The 24,527-nt window shown below is 38.5% G+C and overlaps 1 protein-coding gene across 3 annotated transcripts in view; it reads right to left on the bottom strand.

Annotated features, from left to right (window-relative positions):
* The window catches only part of DPH6 (diphthamine biosynthesis 6), a 273,005-nt gene that overhangs the window by 158,283 nt on the left and 90,195 nt on the right, over positions 1-24,527 (bottom strand). For all 3 annotated transcript variants that reach the window (XR_007243639.1, XM_048486218.1, XM_048486219.1), the window contains exons 7-10: positions 19,775-19,869; positions 17,938-18,025; positions 3,524-3,668; positions 995-1,126 (exon numbers count right to left, since the gene is read on the bottom strand). Coding sequence is in view for 2 of the 3 variants with exons in the window: in XM_048486218.1 (XP_048342175.1) it covers positions 995-1,126; positions 3,524-3,668; positions 17,938-18,025; positions 19,775-19,869 (460 nt within the window). In the remaining variant the exon portion in view is untranslated. The remainder of the gene's footprint in view (positions 1-994; positions 1,127-3,523; positions 3,669-17,937; positions 18,026-19,774; positions 19,870-24,527) is intronic.

Below are 24,527 nucleotides of genomic sequence, written 5' to 3'. Positions count from 1 at the left end.
TTAGAGCCAATGACCTAATCCTAGATGCCAAAATGTACCACAGCAACAGCATTTTGAAGGACTTCATTTAAAATTATGGTGATAAAGGCAGTTTAGCTAGCAGAAAGCACACACAGGTGGGCATGCACACAGAGAAAATAAAGGTATGGGAACAACTCTGGTGTCTTTTATATAAATATGAAGAAAGAAACAGCATTTTTGTCTGATTACAACTTTTTAAAAAATTCACATATTTTGCCATCAAACATTCTGTATTAAATATACCAACTTTCGCGCCATTCTTTTCAAGACAAGTTATCCTGGGTTAGCAAACCTAGCAATCATTTACAGTAATGAGGTTTAACCATGAAAGCCAGAGTGGTAATGCAATTAAATTTTAAAAATACAGTTGCTTAATTAAATGCATTTTAATCATTTGATTGATTAAAATTTGCATGATTTGCAGAAGGAGAGGAGGTTGCTCATTCTCCTTGAACCAGGACATTCAGGAGAGAAAGGACTGCTTGCTGGTGGACAGAAGGTTCCTCAGACAGCACAGCCATCAGTGGAAATGACCCCAGGGGGCAGGGCAGCAAACTAAGGGCTGGCTTCCTGGGTGCCATGATCTCAGACAGTTGTCAAGCAGCCAGAAAGAGATATGGATAGCACACTGTATCACAGGGAGGGGACTGCTACTCAGACCCAACTAGCCCGTTTAACCTTCTGCAGCATCAGAGCATGCACACATTTTAATGGATTCCAAGTTTCCTTTTGTCAATGACCTTTGGAACCATTGGCTGGAAGCTGAACGTCTTATAAAAATTTTTTTAAATTAATAAATAAAACAACCAAAGAGACTGAATATAAATAATTCATAATTAAATCTGACAATAATTAATAATGAAACCTGAATATAAATCCTTCAGTTGATTAAGCCCACTGTTGGTTGATTAAAATTTCCAGCCCTTATGTATTCTACACATCATATAGCATTTCTAATGACCACACAAACTACCTCTGAGTGATGAAAAGGTATCTTTCGCCAGATCTTCCACTCTTACTCTTTCTGATGGATGAAAACCAGCAGTGATGTTGGATAACCAGTTGTAACCACTCAGGGATTTCCATGAACATTCAAAAGTCTTATCTTAAAAAAAAACATTTAAAAGGTGTGCACATTGCTTAAATTACTTAGGCTCACCTATGAAAAACAAAGCCAACACTAACTGTATTCAGATTTTAGACTTACAGAACATCAGTCAAACAAGTACTCCAAATATGGGTGGAAGCCAAATAACGTTGAACAGAGTGACCTGAAGGACAGATCTCCACCCTCTCCCAGTGCATCTCCACGAAAAGCCACACCTGAAGATCAGAAGAACGTTCTGAAATGGAGTGGGGAAATTTGCAACCCCCTCACACACAATTCTTGCACCATTCACAGAACAACAAGAGCAAGTGGGTAACAACTTCCCCCTTCTTGTTTCAGTCATATCATTTCTAAAGGGTTTGCAGTGCGAATGGGAAGGAAGATCTTTCCATAAGCCCAGTCCATGCACAATTGGCTGGATCCAACCCTTCTGTACCTGCACATCTCCAGTTGAATCTGCAGACATACACTTTTAGGAATGGGAGAAAATGTTCTGCAATTTACATTATCCATGGTTCTGAAATGAACTACACTGAGCACAGAATATGATGTATGACATGACAACCTACAATGACAGTTTTTCATGGCTATACATTGCCCACATTGGCCTCTCAATATTGCTATTCCCCCCCTCCAAAAAAGCTACCTTTGTTCAGCTTCACTGGGCCTGCCTACTCCTTTATTCCTCTACAGAGTGCTTTATTGAAACAAATAGAACTTCTCAGAAGAGAGTGGGATCTAGTTTGAAATTATGCAGACAAATAAGATCTGCAAGCCCTACAGCTCAAATCTAAAAGAGGGCCAGGCACATCACTGGGGAGGAGATCAACACTGGAAAGCTATAGTACTGATTAACACTAATGGGAATTATATGTATAAATCTCCCATCCAGGCAGAAGACAGTCATTAGCGTCTACGAGTGAGAGCCCTGAACTTAGGTTCTGAGCTAAGAAAAATGCTGACATATTTAATAGAAGTCTGAAGGCAGAATTAATGCAAACAACCACAAAACACAGGCCCTCTACTACAGACTTGACAAAGTTACATTTTAAACAAAGTTTAAAATGTTGTTGACACATAAAAAATTAGACAACTTGTGGATAATGTTAACCATAAAAATTTTCTCTCCTTCACTGACACTGTAACAGAGAGTTGATTCAATAAACTGACAATAGAAAGTGTTTGCAGAGGTGAATTCTCCCTTCCCAAAATTTCAAGAAAAGCTAATGCTGGAACCCAAAAGAGCATCATGGATTAAATGCTACAAGGCACTTAATGGAAATGCAAATGGAAATTCTGCTGTCAGGAAGAGGTAGGGATGATTTTGTCCAATTACTTACTGTAGCCCCAATATTTGATGAAGTTTGTTCAAGAGGCACCTCCAGGAGTTTTATAGGTCTGGTGGGGGAAAGGAGCAGTGGGAAAAGATCCTCTGCTAAGCTTCATAGGTTCCAACCATACTATATTGAATATGAGGAGCTAACTTTTTAATACAACAAAAAAGCCCGGAAAAGCTACTCTATTCAATAAAGTACCTTAAATATTAAAAGACTATCTGTAAGTTTTTACTATGTAGAATAGCTCTTTATGTCCAAATTGGAAGATGTCATAGTACACTGCATCGGTCAAGCCATACCTAAAGTACTTTGTGCAGTTCTGAAGGTCTCATTTTAAAAAGGATGTAGATAGAATGGAGCAGGTGCAGAAGATAGTGATAAGACTGATCAAAGGTCTGGAGACCAAGTCCTACGAGGAAAGCCTGAGAGACTGTTCTATGTAAGTCTCTGGGAATGTAAGTCTCTGGGAATGTAAGTCTCTGGGAATGGGAAGACTGGGAATGTTCAGTATGGAGAAGATGAGGTTGAGGGGGGACATGTTTGCTCTAAGTATTTGAAGGACTGCCACTAAAAGAAAGGCAAGGAGTTGTTCCTGTTGGCAGCAGAAGATAGGACTCACAATAATGGGTTTAAATTACAGGCAGAAAGGATATTAGGGGAAAATTTTTTACAGTGAAAACAGTTCAACAGTAGAACTGGCTGCCTAAGGAGGTAAGGGAGGTAATGAACCCACTGCCCCCAATTTGGCAATCTTCAAGCAGCAGTTGGATAAACACTTGCCAGAGATGCCCTAGGCTGACCCTGCATTGAGCTGGGGGTTGGACTATGAGTCTATGATTCTATAAGCATTTTTCTCAAATTTATTTTTTCTATAAAGATTACCATCAGCCACTAGATATATTTTGAGTGGTTAACATTATATGACACCAAAGTATATCTAATGTTCTTATCATATCTATTGCTAATAATAAATAATTGCTAATAATAAATAAGCAGAGCCCCTAGGGGATGGGGCAGTTTATAAATCGAAAGAATAAATAAATAAATAAAAACTCACCAGACTTCACCAAGGTAGATCCAGTGGAGTGCCATGTGATAAAAGGGGTTTCACTTTGCTCCTCTGAAGCAGACCATGAACTATCCTCAAAACAGCTGATGTCACAAGAACAGCGCCTGGCTAAGACTTTGTTTAAAGAGTTAACCTAATTGAATCAAATATTTTGACACAGTTAGTGCAAGATTCTTTCATAAGCAGTGTTTCTAGAAGTATAACACATACAAGACTTCAATGTTTTGTTTAATTTTAGATCAGGATGCAGAAGGCAGATGATAGTGTTTATTACAAATATTACTGCATTTCTGCACAGTTATGTGAATTTGGCAATCAATGAGATTGCAAACATAAAACTGAATTACAGTCTAAGCAAACAGCATAATACTACAACATAATGATTTAATTTACTCAGTACAATTAACAGAGAATCGTTATATAGATAAACCAATGTGAATCAATAGCACACATGGGGACATTCATCATGTTCACAGTAATGGAGATAACAAAAAATGTTTTAAATGCAACCAAACAGACTATCATGCAGGTCTAGGACTTAAAATGAAAGGCACAAGAACATTTTGGGAATGAACAAAAGAAGGATCTGCCTTGTCCCACTGCACCTTGTCTGGTGTGCACTGGGCAGGTAGGTAGGAAACTAGTTTACAGTGCAGTTTCGTGATGGCCAGGGAAAGTGCCACCATGGTGCAGCCATACCACCTTCAAAGAAAACTGGGGAGGCTCAGAGAACATGTAAAAAAACAGCAAGTCCCAACTCACCATTTTTCCCCAATAGTGTATGCCTGCTGTTTTCATGGCGTAACTCACTGGCTTCCAAAAGCCTGGGGAAGCCAACTAAAGTCAGCTCCACCCCCAGGAGCATACCTGCAACACCCCCACCTGTGCTGGAGCTGGCTTTTGTAGCAGAAGAGCACTGGTGTAAGGGATGCTTGTGTTGGCGTGCCCTCACACCATATCCATGATTCTTCACCCTCCCATGCATTGCACTCTTAAACATTGTGACAAAAGTCATCACGAAATGAGTCTACCAGCTCCAACAACATCAGTAGGTTTCATCCTTATAAACTCCAAATTCTGAATTATGCGTGTGCATTTTAAGTGCTGTCAAGTTTTTTCTGACTCATGGCAACCCTATGAATCAATAATCTTCAAAACATCCTATTGTTAACAGCCTTGATCAGGTCTTGCAAACTGAAGACCATGGCTTCCTTTATAGAGTTAATCCATCTCATGTTGGTTCTTCCTCTTTTCTTGCTGCCTTCAATCTTTCCTAGCATTATTGTCTTTTCCACTGACTCTTGTCTTCTCATTATGTGACTAAAGTACAACAGCCTTGGTTTAGTTATTTTACCTTCCAGGGACAGTCGAAGCTTGATCTGGAACCCATTTATTTATCTTTTGGACAGTCCTCAGTAGCTGTAACACCCTCTTTTTAACAATCCATTTCTCCCTGATAGCTTTTTTCATTGTCCAACATTCACACTCATACTGTTGCCAGACTAACCTGTGGTAGAGCAAGGGACCCAGTGGTGGGATTCAAATAATTTAACAACCGGTTCCGGTGATGGGATTCAAATAATTTAAACTGGTTGTTTACAAGCACCATTTTAACAACTGGTTCTGCAGAACCGGTGTGAACCTGCTGAATCCCACCACTGAAGGGACCCAGTTTTTAACAAAACACTGACAGCACCTCTACCACCTCAGCCAAACCTTGGGTGCTTGCCAGCACAGAACCTCAAAGTGGGGGAGCTCTGCTGTAACCTACGAATCACAAAGACAAGAACTAAGTAAGCTGCTTTGGATCCTCATTGGGGAGGAAGTCAGGGGATAAACCAAGACAATAAATTTCACCAATATTCTGATAACTCACATCTTTATCACTCTTTTTCATCTGGATCAGAGGAATAGTATATGTCCTTCATCTTGCCTAGAGGCAGCAAGAAGATTAATGAAGGCCTATAAATGCGAAGCTTAGTCAATGTAGCTGACTGTCAGTAGTACAGTTCGATCAAGGAAGATCAAGGAATCAGGATTCAGCCTGTGATGGGTCAGGTTGAACTCCCATTTAAAGAGCAAGTTCACAGATTGGAAATACCTTAGATGAGCATATACGGGTAGAGGTTCAGGTCCACTCTGCAGCTCACAGAGTGAGCACTCTTTGCAAATATGGTTAGTTTGCTAGCTGTAGCCCTTCCTTTGGAAGCTAGATCAAATCACAGTTTCCCATGTTTTAATTCCTTCCAGTTTAGATTACTGCAACATACTCCATGTAGAGATGCTGTTGAAGACATTCCAGAAACCTGAGTTAATCCAAAATCTATCCAGGCTGCTTGTCAATGTAGACTTTGAACAGTATATATCACTACTGGTTAAAGCTTGTCATTGGCTGCCTGTTTATATCTAGCCTCAAGGGAAGGTGCTTCAGTTTATTTTTAAAGCTCTTAATGGAATGAAAGTCAAGATAACTCAAATGAATCTCCTCACACGTTTAGCTCTTCTGCAGACACCTTGCTTCATGCTCTCCTGCTTGCACAGGTGGGATGGGTAGTTGAGGGAGATATATATTCTTTCTTCAGTGCTGATGTGGCCATATTGATCCTACAACCTCATGGTTGGATTATTTTTAAGAAGCTTTAACTTCTGTGGGTCTCCATGGCCTGAAGATGGAGGGAGTAAGTGGAGATGCCAACTGCCAAAATGTTGTTTAGGGAGGTAAGAAGGCATGGAAATGTTGTCCAGCTCTACTCCAGTAAGGTTATTTTGGATCCAACCCATCATAAACAGAAAAATCAGTACAGGATTTTTAATCAGTCTGAGTTGTGATGGGGGCAGTTTTCATGAAACTCCTGCCAAGTTGTAAAACATGTCCGGGGGTGGGGGGGAGGGGGAGGGGATTACTGTCAATGTGGCCAAAAGTGTCTGTTAACTGAAAATATAGGAATACTGTCCTCATTCTAAGTTGGGTTTATGACATCATCACTTAGTCAATTGCCAACTGACTGCGTGAAATCATGTTATCGCACCAGCTAGGTGATACATAGCTAGGAAGAAACAGCCCACTTAAATGAACAAGTAAGAAAACAAGGAAGTTGTCAAGGGGTGAACAGATACCAGTCAGCGGCAAATGATATGAAAAAGGGAGGTTTCAAAAGCATCATTTTCATGCCAAAAATGTTTGCAAACATTTGTCATAGTCCTACCGTTGAAACCATGTTCCAAAGAACTGTGGCGCTAGTTCTCCTAAGGCTATTTTGAATTTGATTTTCTTAGAGACATACACATATCCCGTGCTGTGTGAAAACAGCTCTTGATACATAAGCCAGTCAGCCTTTGGGAACCCCCTAAAGTAGCCTTTGTTTGGGGCTCTTTAAAAAACTTGGACAAATTTTAACAGGTTTTATCAGAGCTGTTTTGCAGATGGAAGCTAAGGCTGCAAGTTAGTACCTTTCCTGGGCATCAGCAAGGTCTTCCTTGTTGAAGTCCAGCTATCTAGACATGAGATCAAATGAACTTTCCACTCTAAACTAACTGTCCCTTGTTTTTCAGAAACTGAAGAGTCAAATGACAGCTGGGATCAGCCTAGATGTTCATTCTCAGTAGGATTTTATTTGATTTACTTACTAGATTTTTCATTTTGACCTTGTTCTCCAGAGCTTGGGGATATACAAACACCTGCCTCACCATATCTTTGTGAGGTAAGTTAGGCTTAGACAAGGCCTGCCAGTAACGTTCATGGCAGAGTGAGAATTTGAACCAAGGACCACAATGACACCATACCAGCTCTCATAGAAATGAAGAGCATTCTGATGGTTTCAGGCCCTGTGATTTCAGTGCCTGGGACAACTGGCCATGTTTCTTTACAGAAGATAAAGTGCAAAATTACTCAAACAATGTTGGAATTCAATCAGTGTCAACAACAGAACTGGCAGAAGCTTCTTTAACAGCAGTAGGTATGAGACTTTGCACCCACTCAGGTACTTCTGTGTCAACATATATATATAGCTGCCAATTAATCTTCTGCCCATGAGGCTAACATTCAAATCTACCTCACTAAGAAAATCTACTTTTCAACATAAAACTTTTATTTCTATATAGGCTAAAGCAAAACAGGAGTCTTGCCAATACATGCTGGTATTCTCTCAGGCCTGTTGCTGCAGAAAATTCTTGTGTTAACTTGAGGAAGTATTTTCTCAAGATTTTTGCACAGCACAATTCGTTATTTTTTTTCTTCATCAGTCTTGGAAGACAATGATGTTTTGCCACATCCTGCTATTGTACATGCCTAAACAGAAAGGGAAAATAAAGTGTCCAAGTTCTCTCTCATGAATTCTCACAGCCATTTAACATGGAGTTTGATGTGGTTGTCGGCATACTCAGGATTAGGCCCTTGTACACTTCTCAGAATAAAAAGCCAGGTTTTTTCTACATGCCTCAAGTTTTCATGTATACCTTAAAAAGAACAACCTTAATTAGCAGTCTCGGTGTCTGGCTTGTCAGAGATCTTCATTTCCACAGCAGAGGAGGCTTGTTGTTACAAAAAAATCTAAAACTGACAGCATTTCTCCCACTGAGCAGTTCTCAGAATAGAACAGAGCCTGAAACACTCAAGTGAGAAGAAAAGGCTCTGATAATCTCTTTGCTTCTTGTTTTTTACCTTGATCACCTCTCCTGTTAAAACAACATTTTGAGGGAGGCCACATGCAGCTTCTTGCACTGTGAATAGACACATGAGATAGATATTACTTGGGTGGGGAAAAAGTTGCCAGAATGAGTAATGAACAAAAGAATGTTCTGTCTTTCATGGAAATAAACACAGAAATGGAGGGAGGGGGTCTCTAAGATCTTGGAAGTCACAATAAATTTGAAGGAGGAGAAAGAGGTAGTGGTGATACAGATGTGACTTTCTCCAAAAGCATCATTACACTTTTCTTAAGAAGATTTTCATCATTGCTCAGCAAAACATGGCATACTTGTATATCAGCCTTCATAGAATTTTACCAGCGATCAGTCAGATGCAGTCAGAAATGGTGATATAAGTACCAGCATCTTAACGGTATTAAAAGCGTTAAGAACACTTATTTTCCAATATCGCAATCTCCCTCGCTGATACTTTGTGCTGAGGTAATTTTTAAAATTACCCCCATACACTTTTTTTTACACCTTTCATAAGGTAGCATTTCAAAGTTCAACCTACTCTGATCCTAGGGAGATAGGAAGAATATTCATGCTCTAAGAATATGGATGGTACTGGTTTCTTTTAAGGGAGAATAAATCTCACATTTAATGTAAGATTCTGTTTTCTTGAATCCACGAAACGTTAAGTATTTGTGGAGGTACATTTTCTCATTTGTACCTGGATTTATAAGCTTTCACTTGACTTGTTTAAAAGTTTTATTTCCTTAATTGTAAAAAAATGTTTTCTGCATTACCATATTCCTATTATCCATCTTCTAGTTCATAATCAACTCTCAAATGGCAATTACAGGGTACAGAATAACAGGGGCAGTAGGATCAGAATTTTCATTCTAACCATGATTTCCATGAAATTCAACTCACTGTTTTTTAGCATAACCAAGCTAAAGAACTAATTGAGATCTGTTGTCCAACATGATGATTCAAGCATCAGATTAAATCCAAGGGGTGTTTAGAAGATGCATTTTTGCAAAGCTTTTGTGAGATATAAAATGCCCTCAAATTTATGTGCATGCAACTGCTGTCAACAGGTACAAGGTATTCACCCATTCTGAGTAAAGGAAAGATAGGAAACTGCCTTCACTGTGAACTGTCATCATGACATCATCATACAGCCAACTCTGAATGGTTATTTGGCACCATAAAGCCATTAGATTGATTATACAATCTCTGACTGGCTGGGATCTTTTGGGGAAAGTGATCATATCCAATATGGTCATTGTACCAAAGAGCAGCAGAGAGAGAAACACTACTGTGAACGCCTGCAAAAGATATGCTTAAGCAACATGTGAGGACATGTCAGGTTCTATTAAAAGACCAAAGCTTTGACAGCTTACTTGGTTAATGTTTTTAAGACACTGGGTGAGAAGGCCAAAAAGCCCCCATCTTGGAAAAGAAAAGGATGTTTACATCAAGCTTCTGTTTGCGTTAATTATGTATAGTTACCTATCTGGAGATAAGTATATGATAAAGCCTAAAAATGTAGCCTGCTTTTTGTGTGTTAAGCATCACTGGCTTGAGGTGGATATAAGATACATGCTAGTTCAAGTAGATCAGTCTTGAGTTACTGACAAGAACATTATTAAATATTTAGCTATGAAATAGGAGTTCTATTTTACTGAATCATTCTCTTCAGTATTTCACTTGACAAAGTAAATTATTTGATATCCACAGTGTTCTAGTACATTAAAGCACCCTTTGAAAATACTGAGAATGTTAAAACTTTACAACAATCCTATATTTACGCTCTTCAGGTCTTTTTCCAAGCAAAAAAAGGAAAATCTATCTGTAATTAAGGCACCCAGAGATGTCAACGGAATACAGTGTGAAATTTGGCAGTGGCATAAAATGACTGTGATTTAAGTACACAGTGTACACCAAATTTAGATAGCAATTCTGATGTGGGTTTATTTTTCAACTAAAAGAACAGTACAAACACAGTACAAAAACAACAAACTACAATTTTCCCTCAGAGATTGGGTGGGATAAACATAGAGCAGATAGATACATGACAATTCTGCCACAAAATATCAAGGCAAGAAGAACAGAGGTGGGTACATGTGCTACAAGATTTGACTTTGGACTAGTATTCAGCAACCAGGGTAAAGCATATGCAGGTTGGTATTATTTAGATATAAATAATCAACAAAACATCAACATGATTATGAACTTATACTAGCAGAAGAAGAAGAAGAAGAAGAAGAAGAAGAAGAAGAAGAAGAAGAAGAAGAAGAAGAAGAAGAGTTGGATTTATAGCCCCCCTTTCTCTCCTGTAAGGAGACTCAAAGGGGCTTACAAACTCCTTTCCCTTTTCCCCTCACTACCCTGTGAGGTAGGTGGGGCTGAGAGAGCTCAGAAGAACTGTGACCAGCCCAAGGTCACCCAGCTGGCGTGTGTTGGAATGCACAGGCTAATCTGAATTCCCCAGATAAACCTTCACAGCTCAAGCGGCAGAGCAGGGAATCCAATCTGGTTCCTCCAGATTAGAGTACACCTGCTCTTAACTACTATGCCACTGATCAATTTAGCTCAGGAAATTATATTCTGATGGCCAGTAAATCTCTAGAAAGTCAGACAGAGCCTTTCCTAATACCTTGTACCTCAAATACATTAACTGGAGATGCCAGGGATCGTGGACCCTTTGCACACAAAGCAAAGTGCTAACACTTGATCCTCAGCATCTCCTGTTTTAAGAATAAATGACATTATCATGCGTTATTTACCTTAATTCAATTAATAACTTATCTGTAGTGCTTTAGAAAGAAAAAGTCATATATAAAAATACTTTCTTGATAGTTTTATTTTAAGGAGAAAAAAAAGCAAACAACTCAGTATAACAACAAATTCCAAAACAAGGAACAAAATACAAAAGCCTACAGTTATTACATGTCACAAGTTCTTAGTCTGACTGAATAATTCTGTGGAGTATCTTCAGAGAGTTAAAGCTAACTACATAAAGCCTAAAGAGAGGAATAATAGATCTCAGTATACCCAATAAAAAGTTCTCAGTTGTCAAAATACTGAAAACAAATACACGTGTATGTCTTCTGGATGAACCATTACAAAAGTTATGGATCAGTTCAATGGTAAAAACTTCAGGGCAAGGGTTCAGGATGTTACGTTCATGCTATAGCTGCTGATTCAGTACTCCCAGAAGATCATTGTTGTCCAGCAATTTATGCAGTTTTTTGTCAGCAAGAATCCATGGAAATGTTCACCTTTCAATTATGGTTGAAATTATGAAAGCACTGAATTTAGGGGTGGTACATGATAAGCTTTCTTAATAAATAGCTTGAAATGTACAGAGATTGGATTCAAATGTAATTCTGCTTTTCATTATAACTGCAAAGTCAAAATGTTACTTTATCTAGTATACTATGGCCTGAATTTGCCGCTATAATCACAGTCTCCATTCCATTAGAATGCCAATGTGATACCACGACCGGTCCTCTCCTCAAAATCCAACTCTTTATCTTTTTAAGATGCTTCCTCTGAAGCGTGCCCTAAATCAGAACAACTTCAACCCCTCAGGGACCTTGCTTTGATCTGGCTTCTCACAGTAATGATGGCTGACAAACATCAGAAAAACTGGAGACAGATGTATATAAAGATAGTGAGATGTCTTATGAGATTTCCAAAAAGAAAGTATTAATACTGGGACTTAATTTTCTGTCATTAGGATAAAAATTGTAACACAGGAAGAGTTTGTAATCAAGACAATATGTATGTTGCACATGTCTGGCAAAGCAGTTCATGGTACATTGTCATATTAGGGTATGGAAGGGATCCTACAAGTAAGATCCATATAATCAGAGTGGCAATGACTAATAAACCCAAAAGCAAAACCTTGGAGTTAACTAGGTATTTAGCATAATGGCAGAAGACAGAACTTAACGTTGAAGCACCATAGATCTGCTGCTCAAAAAAAAAAAGTAGCACTGTTTACTTTTCCTCTCTTTCCATCTTATCTAAGAATTCCCCATTGTGACTCTGCTAGTAGTCTGTGCTCTGGATTTTGCAGGGGGATTATGTTATATCATATCTTGAGTATAAACAGAAATTATGGTACGACAGGATAAATGAGTGACAAAGATGTCATTTTTGACAGCAGCCTTAATTTATTTGTAATATCTAGTTCCACTGTGAGTCTTGGGTTGCTTCTAGGCAATGAAAAAAAAAATAGGAACCTAATTTTATTCTTCAATAAAGCAAGTTTTCAAATCAGATTTTTATTAGTTCCATACTCGATGCTCTAATTTAGCACTTGTGCACAGTAAGAATTCCCTCTTTAATATTTGGGGGGCGGGGATGGCAACCTTGGGAGGAAGAAAGGAAGATAGTTTCTTCATACCTCGAGGCTCCCTGTACTGTATACAAATGATCCATTGTGAAGGTCAAAACCAAGCTGAACCATGCAGAACCAAACAGAACCACATGTGGAACACACATCTGCACTGTGGTGGGAAATGGAAGCATATTACAATAGCTATCGTTAAATGCAGGACATTTCATATTCTAGATATAAGAAAAGTAAAGTATTGATGAAGCTAGACTTCACGCAATAGCGGCCACATTTTCCCACGATAAACATTTGGATGGCAAATGTGGACAACAATGAATTATAAATAATGGTATTGTTTACATCATACCTACGAAACAAATCTTGTTTGACATGCCCATGCCTTCAAAATTTATGCATATATGTACACAATCTGTAGGTAAAATCATCATTTTTCCCTTTAATGAAAAAGGGTAGAAAAAGGTTTTCAATTATTATGCAAAAATGCATCTTGGTGTTGTGCAGTAATGTATTAAACCAGAACAGTGAATAAAATGTTATTCTCCCTGAGGCACAAGGGCTCATTGTGCTGCCAGAAACAATCTAAAACAAATTTCCAGTGAGCCTTTGTAGTTAAACATGAAGAGATTTATCTAAAGAAAATGCATTACAGAACGGCAAACGAGAGCAGAGGCATATTATTACACCAAGGCATGCTAGCCAAAATTGCGGAATGATTATAAAATATTCAATTGAGAGAATGTAAAATTAACACCTGTGAAACATAACTAAGGAGGATGACATGTTTGAACACTGAGCTCAACTTGCAATGCACTCAATACCATTCTTGTTTAATCAACCTAGACTGAGGTTTGATTACTATTATTCTAGTATTAGTGCACTGGCATTTCTCTGTACTTGGGTCCAGTCTTCTGCATGCTCCTGTTGACTTTAGTGTGCGCCCTCCTTGGATGTGCCTTTTTCCTTATGACCATTTGTGGTGGGCCTGCTCCAAGCAGCACAGCCAGAGGCACGCTGGGCAGAATGAGAGCCGATTAAAAAAATTAATGTATTACCCATTTTCTCCTTGTCTCCCTACATGTTTTTTGACAGGAAGCTAGGAAAACTAATCTCAAGAACATCCCCATATGTGACATAGTAATTTGACAGAACAGTTTAAATGGATAAGACTTATATTGGTCACCTTAAGGCTTTGCAAATTAGTCAATTATATGCGATCTACACTGAAAACAAATTATTATTTCAGCATTTCAGAGAAAGACATTGTTATTTATATGCTGATTAAATCTATTTAAGTTGGTCTTCGGTACTTGAGGATGCTGAAAAATTCTATTAATCGAAAGATATTACAAAATTGCTTTTTAGGAATTTGTTTCCTTTGTGAGAAAACTGCTTTCCTTTTATTATAGAATTCAATTATAAACCTTTATTGCTCACATTGGAGAGTCAGCATGGTGTAGCAGTTAAAGTGTTAGACTAGAATCCGAGAAACCTGCGTTCGAATCCATATTCTGTTATGAAAGCTGGCTGGCTGACCTTGGGCCAGTCATACACTCTTAACATAACCTACTTCACAGGGTTGGTGTGAGGATAAAACAGACAAGAATGATGTAAGCTGATTTGGGAGAACGGCGAGATATGAATTAAGATAATAAACTGTTATTGTTCACATTGGTGTACAGACTAAATATATTAATTATATTGATCAAAGTTATTTAGTATGTTTAATTACTCTGCAGATTGTGAACATGGTGAGCTACAAAATATATCAGAAATGTGAAAAGATTCAGAGGAAGCCTATATAAATGTAAAATGTTACTAAAGGCTTTTTTTTCCAAAATGGACAGCTCTTTAGTCTTATGGGGTTAAAGTCTTAAATCAGTGAGGCATTATGCTCTTGAAAAATCAAATGCCCTTCCATATTTACAATTTTTTGAAAACAAAGCTTATCATTACGTGACATTAAATAAATTAAACTGAAGTGTGTAATGCCTTTCGCCATGATTCAATCACAGCACAAAACAAACTATTTCCCTCTTTAACTCTACGAGGCGTGAAGTGCATATCCCAAAATCTAGACCACAATTCCATAAATGCTAGCTTTTTAAGAATATGACAGCTTTGTCTACAATGAATTTGAAATATGATTTGCTATAAAACTGCTTGAAACTGTGAGGCTTTAACAAAATCTGAAACATCTACATAAGACGGAGGAAAGAGCTTCTGAATAGATAAAAGTAAAATCTTGATTCTTATATAAAATGTTATGCATTTTAATATGATTTTTTGCCTGATTTATGTAAAGCTTTGTGTTTTTCATTTTCCCTACCCTGTCACATTGTAGTGATGTATGGAGCATTTTAGCATCAAGTTTGCCATGAGCAATAAAGTCAGTGCCCCTAAGAAATATTAATATATTTCCACTTTTCCCCCCTCCCTGAGAGTGCTCTCTTATTCAGCTTATTTGGTTTCACTTCACATAGTCGTCTGGCATAATTTTCAGTCTCACAGTAATATTTTAAGGCTTTGTGCTGCTAAAAAAAAATCCTTGTCAAAAAAGGTATATACTAAAACTGCACATTTGGGGCAGGGGGGGAGGGGGGACATGGTGCCAGGGAAAGAGAAAAATCTCTAAGGAGGCATTGATTTGAAAAAAGTTAATAATTTCCTCTCCTTTTAATAATGTGAGCAACACTTTTCTTAATAAAGCTTGTTATGATTTCTACTGTTGAAAGGAAGTCACTATCTTCAAACCACTAAAATAATGCTGAATTCAGCAGTGTCTGTATAATATGACAAACATAGAGAAATGACATAACAATTTCCCGGAACTCTAGAAACAAACACAAGGGGAAGGACAAATATTTTGAAGCTTGTGAAAAATTTATCTCTATCTCTAAAAAAAAAAGTGATTTCAATGAAATGCATTTGAAGAATATTGAAACTTCTACTGTTGATTATACACAACTATCAGGAAGGATCCTACAATAAGATGAAGGGACATCAGCTGATGACCCCACATAGCAGATTTTGGGGGAGGGGGGACAGTCTCCATCTCTATTACCACCACAAAACTTCAATTTGTCCCGCTTCCCCAGGTGCCATAGCAGCTAAGATCCTTCTCTCCATGTTATCCAGATTTCTTTAAGGATGTCCAGAATAAGCCACAGATGCCCAGTAGAGCCAACCAAACTCTCAGAGGCCTAATTCTATTACCTCAATGCTTGCTTTGTGGGTATTAGATATCACACTTGACAGTGTTATACATGACTTATATTGCAGCAATACAGAAATAAACCTAGAATATCTTTACAAATCTGAAACCGAGGAGAACTATAACACCATTACAATAAAAAAGACATTTTTCAAACTTGTTAGACTTTTTATACACTACTTTACAGCACTGCAGAAGTGAGACAGCTGTGTTTACTATTTAGGTAACAGAATATCAGTACATTTTGGGACCTGCAATCAGCTCAATCAGATTAGCAATGGCTTTCAACCAGGGATGGCATCCCTTCCCTGACTCTGCCAAACCCAAATTTACTTTATTCCATCTGACTTGACTTTTCTTCCATGCTTGTTGAATATCTTAAGACTTACTGCATGTCTCCAAAGATCCTGGACATTTACTTAGGCCCAAGCTACATGTTACATGCAACTGTGTTTGAATAATCTAAGCAGTGAAAAACCAATTTGGGTGGGGGTCATCTGGAATGGAAATGTTTAAGGCCTTTCCTTTCTTACCATTTTCTCTAAGTGACCCCTATAATGCTCCCCCCTACATTTAATGGCCACTTCTTGCACTAAACAAAAGGTGCAAATGACAAACAATAAATAGGATCACTTAAGTTCAGCTGCACTGCTGGTGAACTGTTCTAAGTTTGTACTAAAATAAATCCTTGCACAAACAGCATCAAATAATAGAAATGATTTGTAGTAATTTTTTATTTGTATTGAGCTGCTGAGCAGGAATTTTTCTTTGTCCTGAGCTGCCGTAATTATAACATGACTCAATAATCAAAGAAATGCTTCTCAATAGGTCAAAATAGAATAATTTTTTTTTACTTCTACATGGCACACTATTCATGCAATGAAAAACTTTATATCATGCATAAAATGGTAAAATAAGATACCACTTCATTATTCCTTTGTATGGTGCTTGACTTACTCAAGTGAATATTATAGAACACTTATAGCTTGGCAAGAGAATGGGTCACAGGCATATTAAATCACTGGTAAATCAATATTGCTTCAAGACATCATTTGATCACGAAGACAGTAGTAAGAAAACACACCTTTGGACTCTTCAAGTCTTCCTTTCCTTCCTAGAGAAGGATGCCACTAGTACTTACCTCAGACACAGTATTTCAACTGTAGTACTTACCTCAGTAAGTATTTCAACACTATGAAACAACAAAAATAAAATGGCATATCTACATTATATTGCTGTAGACTGGCGATGGGGAGAACCTCTCCATAATGACAGAGTTCAATTTCCCCTAGTTCCTATGGTTCACAGGCAGGCTTAGAAGTACAGCTTGTGCTCGCACCAATGTGTTCTAATAGGAAAGTAATGTATGGCCTTCACTGTCAGATCTAAACCTTGGAAGAGTAATTCATTTATTAACTTTGAGGTTAGACCACTGCACTGTACTCTTTGGGAGACAGCTTTTAGTTTCTCTTCATGGGTTCTAGGTGCAAACACAGATACCCGTGTAATTCCAGAGGGCTCCAGCACTGGCATGGCCTCCTTGTAGTATTCTGTTGTTGTTGCTGCTGTTGTTGTTGTTTTGCAAAAAACAAGCTTAAAGCTAAAAGATTTTATATGCTCGAATCTAATGGACCATTTTTCTTTCCTGTGTATTTGTGTCATTTGCAAGGTGATTCCAAATTGGTTTGCTAAATCTATCATTTGCCTCATATAGAGGAAGGGATGATGGCTCAGTGGCAGAGCATCTGTTTGGCATGCAGGAGGTCCCAGGTGCAATCCCCAGCATCTTCATTTACAAAGATCAGATGGCAGGTGATGTAGCAGACCTCTAATATGTGACCATGAACAGCTACTGCCAATCTGAGTAGACAATGCAAAATGGACTAGTGCTTTGAATCAGTATAAGGCAATATCATGGGTTCATGTGGTTTTGGGTGGCTGCTCACTCAGTAATCCACTTCTCTTCACTAAAGCTTTAGATTTTAAACATTTCAAGACTTTTTAATTTGAACGGGCTTTGGGCAACAGGATTTAAGTTGGTACTATATTTTAACAGTTTTTCATTAGGATATAATTTGGTATTTTGTGTTTTTATTCATTCATTGTTACCTTCCCAGAAACTCTATAAAGACTAGAATTATAACATCAACAATAAATAATGCTATATGAAAATTGGAATTTAACACTTACCTTGTTTTCCAAGTGCAATTTTAATAGACGAAGGTAAGCCACAGGAGCAAATGCATCTGCAGAATGTACAATTACTTCTGTTGAATCCCTGTAACATATGGCCATAGACATTTAAATGGAAGTACATGGAAACCACAAGTATGAGAACTTTATTATCATAGTTACTGAAAAACCAAGATGTACTTTTAAGCAAATAGATATTGGGCTTAACAGACTCCATGCATCATGAGTGAGAGCTAGCTTGATATAGTGGTAAAAAACAGTAGACTCTTATCTGAAACTCTTATCCACCTTGGGATGACCTTGGGTTAGCCACAGTTTTCTCAGAACTCTCTCGGTTCCACCTTACCTCAATAGGTTCTGTCATGGGGAGAGGAAGGGAAGGAGTTTTTAAGCTGCTTTGACACAGGAGAGAAAGGCGGGGAATAAATCCAAATTCTTCTTTTCTTCTTATGCATTAAGTTTGAAAAATTAAACAAAAACGTGTTTCTGTATTATCAAAACTATTTTTTGTAACAGAACCACTGTCCAACGTCTAATCCACAAACCCATGCATAAACACGAGCAAAACTATTTTTTTTGTAAGAACCATTGACTATCGTGTCAGTTCAACTTCTAATCCACAAAAACATTCATAAACAGTTATACACTGGAACATTTCTGAATGCCTTCAAGACTGTTCAACATATTTGAATAGGAATATATTGATCTGGAGTTAAATGGGAATGGGACAAGACAGACTGAGAATGACTGCGGCTGAAATTAGAAGCTGGGGGATTTCCAGCTGAGTTCCTATGGCCAGAAATGCCTAGAACCTAAAATATTCTAAAATATTTGAACAACTTCACCTACAATGCCAAAGGCGGGGAGAAAGCTTTTATAGCATAATGTGGCTTAAGCCTTGCCCTATTGTTCTGCAGTTCCTCATATAACAGCAGCACAGTATTATACAAATGCATCCTTAAGGGCATGTTCAGTTGGTACAAATTCAACCCAGATCAATTCTGTGCTTATTGGAAAGGTCGCACAATTCCTGAACAATTTCAGCCAATTGTAGCCAACTAGGTTACGCCCAGGAGAGTCATTGTAAGACTGTAATCAAATTACCACCTCTGCAGAGAGTATTGGTCAAAAGTGGAGACAATGATGCTGTTTTATTAGCCAAATCTGTAAACTCTGATAAAAGAGGGGAAAACAGCATCCCCTGTAATTCATGCAGGCTAAGTTATGTACCGTAATTGTACTGACAAACCTACAAAGCAATGAAGAAAACCCCCATACCTCTATCCATATGTTTTAAGAATTTATGGTACAGAAATAGCCTACTCAGTGCAAATTGGACTGATTCAAAACATTAACATTCAAAACTTCCCTTAGTAATTCAAGCAAAATGTTTAGTATTATCATCCAATGTTGTTAATGTTAAAAAGAAAAAAAGAGAGAGGGGAAAAAAAGGGAAACAGAGTTAATGGAACCCACAGGCTACTGATGTGGCAGTTTATCAAATGTAGCTGTAATGAAAGATAAATATTACAGGCAATTCGCACTTCATGAAAGGATAAAAGTGTCAGTGTGTAGGTACCAGTTTTACTGCAGGCCATAATCAGCAAGTAAACGAAAGTGCAAATGTCTAAAAAGTTTATAGCTTTCTATGAAGGCCCCGTCTTGTCAGGCCTTGATTTAGGTTTGTGGAGGGCTTTGCCAGTGTTAAACAAAGTGAGTGTTTGTGAACTTGGAGGACATGTTCTGCTGCTGCCAACAGTAGTGGCCTGAAGCTAAATGTTAATACATTCTCAGTGCTAAAATTTAAAAGGGAAGGGAAGGTGCAGTTCCTTACACAACTATTTTCTTCTTAAATAGAGGGCAATCCAGTGTGAATGTTTCATATTCTCCACCTTCTCCACAGATATGGACCCCATAGTTCTTAGAAAGCTGGAAAAAATAGGCAAAAACATTGTCATAGAAAGAAACTGTTTTATAAAGAGAGAGAAACACAGAAGGAACTGCAGCATTCACAGGAGATGCTGTAAGTATTATCTAGTAAGGTGCTACTCATCCTCTCACACAGACATATTGGTGTCTTCAGTTGAACAGAATCACATAATAAGGCCATGATGTGCATATGAGAAAAACAGAAAAACTGTTTGAAAGACAGGTATGTCATGAAAATAGGCAGATTTAAAAGCACTTGCACCAAGTTTCTTAATCTAATGATTGCCATGTGAGAAGGCTGATTTACAGCCACATCCTAACCTTCCTGCGCTGTACAATGCACATGTGATTTGGGTCATGGAAACAATAGCATAATGGCCAGTTATAGTGCAACCATAAGGGTGACATATTCTATGCAGAAAGTCGTTTAAGTGAATCAGCTTCTTACACTGCTCGAGAAATTTCAGTATATGATTTTTAATTCCCTTCACTTTTACCCATTAGTAGCAAAGCTTGCAGTCCTCTGCAGAATAAAAATCACATATCCAGGATCTTCTCTGAATTCCTTGTTTGAGGAACAACAACCACATATTGCATAATAAGCCTTCTGCATGAGTGAAGAGGCCCTTGACATCAAAAGTGTACATAGGATAAACTGAGGATCTGCTTATGATTTCTGCTGCACCCTTGAACAAAACATCATCCATTTATGATATTTATTATGCCCATAACCATGCTTCACATATGTATATGTTCAAAATGAACAGAAGCATAAAATAGGGCCACAGGTGCTACACTCTGTTTGATCACCTTGATCTCCACAAACTGCTACAGGACAAGCTTAGAGTTCTTTCTAGCACAAAATCAGGAAAAGGTGAGAGGTCTGGTAGAATAATTAAAGCTGGGAAAAGATGCAATATTGTTCAGTGTGTTTGGATATTTCATGTTATATGCGTCATTGTCTGGCAAAGATCAAGTCTACCTGAATTTCAAATCATGCCCTGGGATATTTACCCCTAATTTCAGATGTGTTAGTTCTTAAAGAGAAAGATATTCAACACACATTCTTCATTGCCTCACAGGGAAAATCTAAACTCTGGCAACAAGAATGTGAAGGGTAGACTCCAATGCATACTGCTTCAAGTTAAGTCCTAAATTAGTGGCACAGAAGTAATCACCTAGGATGCATGACTAGAAGCCCTGGATCTGAAACCAAACAAGACTTTGAAATCGTTGGTTCAAAAGACTTTATTGGAAAGCATCAGTGGCTAGAAATGAAAAGCCAATTCTAAATGGTCTTTTCCCTGATATATCAATCCCCCAATGCTCATCCCCCCTCCCATCTTCCCACGCTACCCAACTACAAAGGAAAGCTGTGAAATGGTGAGGCAGAACTCCACGGTCAAAGGATGAGATAAGCAGCCATCTGGCCTGGGCACCCCTCCTTGTTTCAGCTAGACTCCTTGCTCGCCCTCCCAGTTGCAGACAGGGTCCCCTGATGCCAGGCTCCCACCTGACACTGATGCAGCATCACAGAGACAGAAGCTTGATATGGCATTTAAATGCAGGAACAAATTTGTCTGAACTTTATTCATTTGTTGAACTGTATAAGATTTTTCATCTACTAGGTGGATACTTTGCTTTCAATCCCCTTCAACCATTTCACTGTCGGGGGAAAATATACAAAGAAATGAAGATGTTATCTGCCATACAATTAAGTAATCTTTATTTACTCATTCTAGATAATAAATTGAAATCTTATTTTTAAATAAATATCACATCATGCTTTTTCTCCTGAGCCGACATTATCAAAGATATTTTCCTTTTAATGAGACACACACCCCACACACAAAAACATTCACTTAATCAAGTTTTCACTTCCAAAACTCACACTGCTGACTTAAGAAATAGCTCCACCTGTCAGAAGCTGCTGTAATGTTCTTGTAGGACAAATCTATCAAGAATAATTAATGCTTATGAAATAAGAATGGACAACTTACAAAACAGTTTCGTCGAGACAGCTTATTCTACTTCCTGCAAAAATCTACTGCTGAAAAGCTGTTTGAGATCGCCGACCCCCATTCCAGTAAGGATAGCTACAAAAGCCTTTTCTAGCTTAGCTATATTGGGAACAACAAAGTACGTAGTTGTTCCCCCCATAGATGTCATCACTAAGTATATAACAGTAGAAAAAGCAGTATTGTTTACAAGTTATTTCTGAATTGCTGGTTCCAATATTGTCTTTTTGGTGCTACAAATCCTTCCTGGACCTCAACATCAAAGAGTTTCCAAGTGTGTGCTTTTGATCATTGTTAGAACATCCAAGCTTCTCAGTGACTGCATCTTTGGAACTGTTGTGATTTTTTCCCCAAGTGATTGGGTGCACACCCTTGCCTTCCATTGCACAAAATGTAGGAAGGTAAGATAACAGATATACCAAAAGTTCCAAACAAAATACATGTTCTACAGTGTTCCAGAAGTTGATCCAGCTCCACAGAAAATAGGCAATGTTATTCCAATTCTACCTTCAAAATATAATAATGGACCTCCAGAAGGTATGCTGTTCACCAGAACATCAATGACAATTTCACATGTTTGTCCGCCTAGAACCGGGGTCCCCAACCTTTTTGAGTCTGAAGGCACTGTTGGAATTCAGACACAGTATGGTGTGTGCAGCCAGAAAGTGGCTGCTTCAAAATGGCTCCTGCCAGAGGCAGTTCACTAGAAAGTGGTTGCCACAGATTAGCCTCAATCTCACAGTGAAGATCTTTGTACCATAACGGCAGCTGCTGCCAAAGCAACATAAAACTGTCTCACATCATTATATTTGCTAGTTATGCTATTCATTGGTATGTCTAAATCTTAAGTTTAACTCTTAAGGCAAACAATACACTAGCATGGAAGTGCCTTTACTACTATACAGATCTTAGATAGCCCTTTCAAAGCAGTGACTAGTATAGCTCACATAAGAAATGCCATGCTGGATCTGACCAAGGCCCTTCAAGTCCAGAAGGCTATTCATACAGTGACCAACCAGGAGTCTCTAGAAAGCCTACAAACAAGACAACTGCAGCAGCATTATCCTGTCCAAGTTCTGTCTTACACTGAAATCAGACCACTAGTCCATTGAGGTCAGTATTGTCTACCCAGATTAGCAATAGTTCTTCAGCCTCTCCCTTTCACATCGCACACTACCAGTTGCATAGCTATATTGAGAACATCCAGGGACAAACACCTCAGACACCCCATGGTGAGTCACATGGGGGGGTGGAAAATGCCCCCCCATGCTTCTGACCACCCACCACACACACAGACAGGTCAGGCTGAGCAAGAGGGGGCAGGCTGGCTGGGCCATCGGCTGATCCAGATGCTGGAGCCTGGGCTGCATGCAGCAGTCAGCCAGCCAGGCCCACCACCCCCACTGGAGCCTGGGCTGCGTGGTGCCGGCTCAGGTAAATGGGTGTGGGGGATGTAGCTACCATGGGACATGGGGGGGGGGCAAAAAGGGAACGTAGCTACCAAGGGGTGCGGGGGCCACCATTTTGCCCTGGGCGCCATTTTGCCCCACTACGCCTCTGCATACTACCTGATCTTTTTAACTAGAATGAACTTGGGACCTTCTTCACACCAAAAAGAACCTCTACCACTTACCAACAACACCTCCCTCACAAGCTTTTACTACTTTCTTAGGAGCATGCACTCACTTTTTCATGGGTTATAAAAGATTCCAGCTCCTGAGTCTTCCAGTTTACTATCAGTCATACAGAAACATTCTAAAGCATGTCTTGGGAGACATTAGTGTGATGAAAGAGATGTAAATACATTGAATGATTCCAGGTCCTGGGAAGTTCGATTCTTGCCTCTCCAAATTGCCTTCCAAGCTGCTCTCTCTGAGTGTAGCATCAGCTTGGGAACCCACAAAGAACCATGGGAAGATGAAAAAAGTTTGAAATTTCATACACACTCCAAATATCATCTCCAGATCTCCAGAATATCTTGATCTATCTAAGTCCTTTCCTTCTTGTGCACTCTTTACTGCTCATATCATTCTCTGACTTCAGACCAGAGATGCAAAATGTAAGGAAATTTTGAAGCCGTGGGGAAAAAAATTGACACCCCCTAATCCTTTTTCCCTTGAAAAATTTTTTACTACTTGGCAGATTGATCAAGTTTCCAAACATAAATGCTTTCGTTTTCTCTAAGAAAAATTGCAAATACAGGCAAAACTAAAGAGAGAGACAGCTGCAATAGTGGACAAAATTAGTCACATATAAATAATACAATACTGAAAATACTGTGTGTATCTACATTATATCAATACTGTAGACTGTATTACATTAATTCCACACTTTGAATAAAGTCATGTCTTTTTAAAAAATTCACTCATTCCAAAATGAAAAGCATTTCACAAGCTTTTTTTTAAACCCAGTTTTCCCCCAAATTCTTAAAATTTTCTCTAAGAAAGCAAAATGGGAAGTATTTTTTCTTGACTTTTTCCAGGCCTTCACATCTCAAATTCAGTTCTCACCACATTTTTTTTGTCTTTTTCTCATATTTCTCTGCATTTCTCAGTTCCCAGTATGTAAAAACTCTTCCTTTCTCTGCTTCTGGGATCGTAATTGGGGACATCCACTTTGCTCTAAGGAATTACTGAATTT

Source organism: Sphaerodactylus townsendi, linkage group LG02 (genome assembly GCF_021028975.2).
Source record: "Sphaerodactylus townsendi isolate TG3544 linkage group LG02, MPM_Stown_v2.3, whole genome shotgun sequence".
NCBI lineage: Eukaryota > Metazoa > Chordata > Lepidosauria > Squamata > Sphaerodactylidae > Sphaerodactylus > Sphaerodactylus townsendi.
The sequence above is the reverse complement of the archived record's forward strand: the minus strand, read 5'-3'. Positions and strand labels throughout refer to the sequence as shown.